This window comes from Lipotes vexillifer, unplaced genomic scaffold, assembly GCF_000442215.2.
Source record: "Lipotes vexillifer unplaced genomic scaffold, Lipotes_vexillifer_v1.1 scaffold263, whole genome shotgun sequence".
NCBI lineage: Eukaryota > Metazoa > Chordata > Mammalia > Artiodactyla > Lipotidae > Lipotes > Lipotes vexillifer.
In genome coordinates, this window is record NW_006796752.1 from 3,395,120 (window position 1) to 3,401,703 (window position 6,584).

A 6,584-nucleotide genomic window follows, 5' to 3' on the forward strand; every position below is an offset into this window, starting at 1 on the left:
AGGGGTGAGGGGGCAGGGGTGGGGTAATATCGGGATAGCTGGGGTTGCTGCAGTGCTGGGGTGGGGGGACTGAAAACTGAGGCCCTCTGCTGCACTTGCAGAGCCCCTCACTTCCTGAAGGACGGAAAGGGTGGGGCCTCGAAGGCCTCCGCCCCGCATTGGTGGGGGGCTGCGCGGGACGAGGACGCGGGTTCCTGCACTGCGGCGCCTGGTCTGGCTGGAGCGGCCGGCGCTGGCGCGGAGGCGGTACCGCGCCCGAAGGGGGCGGGGAGCAGCAGCCCCGCCGCAGCGACAGGCGGGGCCAAGGCCAGCTGGAGGGGCCGCCTTCCGAGCGGGGGCGGGACAAGCACCCACCGGGCCGACGCCCCTGGGCGGACTCAGAGCGGTCGCGGCGGGCGCCCGGCAGGTGTCCAGACTGAATGTGGACCGGGTCGCAGAGGCGGCACCACCTATCCTGGTCCCGTCGTGGCGCCCAGAACTCCGCAGAGGACGCGACGGTGAGGCTGGGGCTGCCTGAGGGGAGGGGGACGATCCCCAGACCCAGCCCGCAGCATCCATAGACAGTTCGGCTGTGCGGGCGGCGGCGACTGCAGCCCCCCTTCCCAATCCCAGATCACTTCTGCCAGGATGGGGAGAGGTGCCCTGGACGGATGCCAACTAATCCCTCTGCCCAACACCTCTCCGGGTCTTGCCTCCGTAAGATCCCCTCCTTTCGCTTCCCAGCTCGTTCTTCCCAACCCAATCCCCTCCACTCCGGCCTGCAGCCCGTCTCAGCGCCCCTGTCAGTTGAGGCCTGCAGGGATGGGGGAGGGGGAGGTTTCTGCAGTGAGTAGCGCTTTGCACAGGAAAGGGTCGGGCTTTTTGGGGGCTCGGGGTTCCTACGGTGATGGGGCCCTGGGGTTCGCTGCAGGGATGAGGGTCACTGCAGTGATGAAAAGCTGAGCCACTGTGGGGGTGAGGGGTGAGGGGGCAGGGGTGGGGTAATATCGGGATAGCTGGGGTTGCTGCAGTGCTGGGGTGGGGGGACTGAAAACTGAGGCCCTCTGCTGCACTTGCAGAGCCCCTCACTTCCTGAAGGACGGAAAGGGTGGGGCCTCGAAGGCCTCCGCCCCGCATTGGTGGGGGGCTGCGCGGGACGAGGACGCGGGTTCCTGCACTGCGGCGCCTGGTCTGGCTGGAGCGGCCGGCGCTGGCGCGGAGGCGGTACCGCGCCCGAAGGGGGCGGGGAGCAGCAGCCCCGCCGCAGCGACAGGCGGGGCCAAGGCCAGCTGGAGGGGCCGCCTTCCGAGCGGGGGCGGGACAAGCACCCACCGGGCCGACGCCCCTGGGCGGACTCAGAGCGGTCGCGGCGGGCGCCCGGCAGGTGTCCAGACTGAATGTGGACCGGGTCGCAGAGGCGGCACCACCTATCCTGGTCCCGTCGTGGCGCCCAGAACTCCGCAGAGGACGCGACGGTGAGGCTGGGGCTGCCTGAGGGGAGGGGGACGATCCCCAGACCCAGCCCGCAGCATCCATAGACAGTTCGGCTGTGCGGGCGGCGGCGACTGCAGCCCCCCTTCCCAATCCCAGATCACTTCTGCCAGGATGGGGAGAGGTGCCCTGGACGGATGCCAACTAATCCCTCTGCCCAACACCTCTCCGGGTCTTGCCTCCGTAAGATCCCCTCCTTTCGCTTCCCAGCTCGTTCTTCCCAACCCAATCCCCTCCACTCCGGCCTGCAGCCCGTCTCAGCGCCCCTGTCAGTTGAGGAGCCCGAGAGAGAAAGAGGGACTGCGGCCCTTCGGCTCCCCGTCCCACCCCGCCCCTGCTATCCCTTGCTGGGCCGGGGACACCCAGAAGGATGCTGGCCCTTTAAACCCTTGCTCCCCACCCAGAGCATCTTCCATCTCTTCACCCGCGCCACTTCCAACAGCTGGCAGCCGCGGGGAGCCCCGGGGGCCCGGCAGGTACTAGGGTGGCGGTGAGGCCCGGGAGGGTGTGATGGAACAGCTGCGACACTACCCCCCCCCCTCCGCCCCCAGAGGAGCCCGCGGCGGGACCGCCGCCCGTAGCTCCAGTTAAACATTAACCCTCCGCTCCCCGGGTCCCCGTGCTGCCTGGAGCTGCGCTCTGCCCCGGCTTCCCAGGTAACCGGCGAGGATGCCCATCCCGCCACCCCCGCTGCCTCCCTCCCCTCGCCACCTGTCCGCCGGGCCGGGCTCAGCCTCGCGCCCCCTGCAGGTCCGCGTCCCAGCGCCGGAGTTAGAGCCTCCCCGCCTGCTTTCAGGAGGGTGGGGCGGAACGCCCTGAACTCACGCCGCGCACCCCTCATCGAGCACCCCCTCCACCAGAGGCACCATGCCCGGCCTGTACTGCCCCTCCAGCTGGACGCCGCTTCCGCTCACGGACTCCTGGGTTCGGGCCTGCGCCAATGGACCCTGCCTCAGCCTGCGGGCCCGGCTCACCTACCACAACCCACAGCCGCAGCCTGTGGACGGTGAGGCCCGGGCAGGGGCACAGGGTGGTGGCCAGCGCAAGCCTAGCAAGGTCCGACATCGCCTGTGCCCCCCTCCCGCCCCAGGCGTGTTTGTGTACCCGCTGGCCGAGGCCGAAGTGGTTTCGGGCTTCGAGGCCGAGGCCGCCGGACGGCGCGTCTCCTTCCAGCTGCAGAGCCGGCGCCGCTCGCAGGACGCCTGCTGCCGCGCGGTGGGCCCCGCGCTGGGGGCCTCAACACCCCGCCGCTGTGCGCAGGGTGAGTCCAGGGCGCTTCCCGCCCCATCTCCCTGAAAGCAGCCGCACTTCAGTTCCTGCGCCCGCTCTGCATCCCGCCCCTCTCTGTCCCCCTCCAGACACTGTTTTTTTCATTCATTGATTCATCCCTTTATTCCACAGTTGAGGACTGGGCCCCTGACGTGGGCCAGGTGCTGGGGGAATGTGAACCAGGCCTGACCCGAAGTTTGCAGCCAGGTAGATAGACAAGGCAGGCAGTCCACACGTCTCTCTCTCCCTCTGGAGCTTTAGCTCCTGAGCCTGGGATGGGATTTTGGGCATCTCGGAGTCCCAGAATCCCAGCATCTGGCACAAAATGTAGCACAAAGAGGATCAGTGAGTGCTGGGTGAGGGGATGGAAGCCCACCCCTCTGCTAGGTTTTCTGGCTTGCACTTCATTCCTTTATTTATTTGTACATTCACTTGATTCCTGCACATGGGATTTACCATCTGGGTGAGAAGAGGAACAGAATTCAGTGGTGTTGAGAGTTGGCATAAGCCCAGCAGGTAGTTAGAGGCCAGAGTGAGCTCTAGGCTGCGGCCTCAGGAAAATTCCAGAAGGAAGTGGAGCCAGCATTTGACTGAAAGGAAGGGTTGGATGTAGTGATATGGAGAGGAGAGGAAAGGCACTCCAGGCAGGAGCAATCGTGTAAGCAAAGGTTTCGAAGTAAGTTATACTGGGTGATGGTAATATAATACCTCATGTTTATAGTGATTCACAGTTGACAAAGCCCAGTCACTGATGTCACCTCATATGAATCCAGAGAGGTATGTAATGCAAGTGTTGTTCTCCTTTCCCCTTTTATAGGTGACAAAAGTAACAGCAGCAGTCTCTTAAACGTTGGATGCTTCGTGTATATCATCTCATTCATTCCTCACCGCAGTCCTTGACATAATTATGACCCCCATTTTATAAATGAGGAAACCAAGGCTCCTCTAAACAAGAGAGTTACCAAAGGATAGAATTAGAAATCACAGAGTGGAGACTCAAAACCTGACACTGTGCTCTCTTCACTGTATCAGACTGTCCCAAGCCTCAGCTGCCTGGGATGGAAGCCCCTTTCTTCCTTCTTACCTTCCTTTTTTTCCTTCCATTTTTCTCTTCCCTTCATTTATTCAGCAAGTATTTTTCAAAAGAATGGGTAAATGATTATTGTGGGGAAATGAGGCAAAGTAGGGCTGTAAAGGTAGGCTGGGGCCAGACCATGTAGGGCCTTGACCATCACTGTATACACCTGGCCATTTTCCCTTTAGCAGCAGTGGTGATGCCCATGACTCCACCCGTCCCCAAACAAACTGAGATCTAAGTAAAATGATGTGCTTGGTATGTAAATGTCCTCTAGCTAGCTTCCAAATAGGTTACAGTTCCTGAATTCCTCTTGGGTAGAAAATTCTGGAGCCACACCTAGTGGGCAGTGGGGAGTCCATGACTGTTCATGAGCAGGGAATTTGTGAGCAGGTGAGTACCAGGCTACGGGAGATGTCAGCGAGCGTTCTTTAGGAAGATGAGGCCCAAGGGTTGAACAGGCTGGAGCAGGTAAAGAAAGAGAGATGGAGGGTATGGGTCCCCCAGGACCTTAGGGGTGGTGTGGACATGCCCCCTTCTCCTCCTCAGCCCTCTGTTAGCAGTGATGTCACTGCTGCCTTTCCTAATGACAGCCAGCTCCTTCTACCATCAACCTGCGTCTCCTTCAACCATCGTTCATCTCATGCCTCCATCCTGCATCACCAGTGCATTAGCCCAGCATCCCTCCAAACCTCACAAAATCCTCCTTGCCCAAGCTCCCCTGATTCAGTGCCTGCTCATACCCCCAGATTCCCCCATCTCGTCTGCTTCCAGCCCGCTCTGACCCCTTTCCTCACTCATCATAGGTCATCTTGTCTTGGATCTGGCCCAGGCCCGGTCCACACTGGTGCTGCCCACAGGCCTCATCGCCGCAGCCGGCACCATGACAGTGACCCTGCGCAGCAGCCGGGAGCTGCCCTCCAGGCCTGACGGGGTGCTGTGTGTGGCCCTGCCCTCCGTGCTCACCCCTCTGGCCCTGCCAGGCCCGCTGGGGCCCCCCAGGCCTCCGGGGCTCTGTGACGACAGGTTGGGCCTATGGTGATTCTCTTCGTCCCTCCCTCAGCTTCTCTGGGTCTAGTGCGGGTGAGGGGGCTTTGGCAGGGTGCCCCGGGGGATGGGCAGGGTGGGGAAGGGCTGAGGCCAATCAGCCAGAGGGGCTAGGGGCCCTGGTAGTGGCCCAGTGACCCTCCTTGTGTTCCTTTCCAGCCCCACCAGCTGCTTCGGAATGGGCAGCCCTGAGGGGGATGGGCCGGCCTGGGAGGAGCCAGCTGCCCCTCTGGACGTGTTCTCAGGCCCTGCCCGTTGCCCGGCCCCGTACACCTTCTCCTTCGAGATGCTGGTGACTGGGCCATGCCTGCTCGCAGGTGGGTGCCCCTCCCAGCATAGCTGACTGGGAAATAACTGAAGGTTCAGGGATGGGAGGAACACAGGACAAAAAGAAGACAGGGACCTAAGCCTTAGGAACCTCTAGTCTCACAGTGGGATCACCCCCTGGCCACTTCCACACAACAAACACACCCCTAGGTTTGTCAGTGTCATTTATTTATATCCCACTCCACTCGCCAATGAGAAGAGAGATGCTTACAATGAGACCGGTCCAAGTGATGAATTTGAGTTTTCTTGTGCACGAGGTGGACCAGGACGTTAAATCAGCGGTTGGTTGATATAGAACTGTTTGGCCAGGCAGGATGCACCTGGGAATTCTGCTCCCAGTCCATGAAAGCAGGTAAATCCCCGCTTGTCCACTCCGTAGCTTGGACTCTGAGAGCTGAGCTCAATCAGTCATGATCCCGGCCTCTAGCACTATTGCCTGGGAAGGTGATAGCTGTGCTCTTAGTACTGGCTTGGGGTGGGGCAATCATCACCTCTCCCTGCCTCTACATCCCTCAGGCCTGGAGAGCCCCTCTCATGCTCTGCGGGCAGATGCCCCCCCTCATGCCAGCTCTGCAGCCACCATCTGTGTCACACTGGCAGAGGGCCACCACTGCGACCGGGCCTTGGAGATCCTGCTGCACCCCAGTGGTGAGAGACTGGGACACACAGTAGGCCAGCTCTGACCTGCTTCAGGACCACATCATTTGTGAGGGTGGGCCTGGTGGTACAGGGAGGCCGGACTGGCAAAGTTCTCCCAGGACAGTGGGCCTGAGCAGTTGGGGTCTAGAGACAGGGACTTCCCTGACAGAGCTGTGTCCGCTTCTCTCCAGAGCCCCACCAGCCACACCTGATGCTGGAGGCCGGCAGCCTGAGCTCAGCAGAATATGAGGCCCAGGTGAGGGCCCGCCGGGATTTCCAGAGGCTGCAGCGAAGGGACAGTGAGGGGGACCGGCAGGTATGGCTGCCTGGGGTCCTGGCCTGGCCCCTGGTCCCACTTCTGGCTGTGTTAGTGCAGGAGGAGCAGGCGAGCAGGCTTACGTTGGGATGGGCAGGGCCTTCTGCTCTCAGCAGGAGCTCTCAGTAGCTGCCACCACCCTCCCAGAGGACTGATGAGTATTTTCACAGGAGGGCCCACTCAAGTGTCCCTGGAATGTGTCTCAGAGGATTGGGGGTAGGACTGACCTAGGCAGAGGACAGCCACTTGTCTCTGCCCTCGCTTTTATTCAGATGACTACAAAAGGGTGCCCCCTCTGGGTGGACTGGATTGAAAAAGTCTCCGGGGCTAGGTCCTGCTGCCAGCCTAGGTCGGAGCTGCACTCAGCCTGGCCCAGGATGACTTGGGGCTCCTGTGCTCAGGTGTGGTTCCTGCAGCGACGCTTCCACAAGGACATCCTGC

At 61.5% G+C, this 6,584-nt stretch overlaps 1 protein-coding gene across 1 annotated transcript in view; it reads left to right on the forward strand.

Moving 5' to 3' along the window:
* The first annotated feature begins 2,337 nt into the window (after positions 1-2,337).
* The window catches only part of VWA5B2 (von Willebrand factor A domain containing 5B2), an 11,127-nt gene continuing 6,880 nt past the window's right edge, over positions 2,338-6,584 (forward strand). The window contains exons 1-7 of the mRNA XM_007468943.1: positions 2,338-2,476; positions 2,561-2,731; positions 4,621-4,840; positions 5,021-5,178; positions 5,705-5,836; positions 6,019-6,143; positions 6,545-6,581. Of these exons, the coding sequence (XP_007469005.1) occupies positions 2,338-2,476; positions 2,561-2,731; positions 4,621-4,840; positions 5,021-5,178; positions 5,705-5,836; positions 6,019-6,143; positions 6,545-6,581 (982 nt within the window). The remainder of the gene's footprint in view (positions 2,477-2,560; positions 2,732-4,620; positions 4,841-5,020; positions 5,179-5,704; positions 5,837-6,018; positions 6,144-6,544; positions 6,582-6,584) is intronic.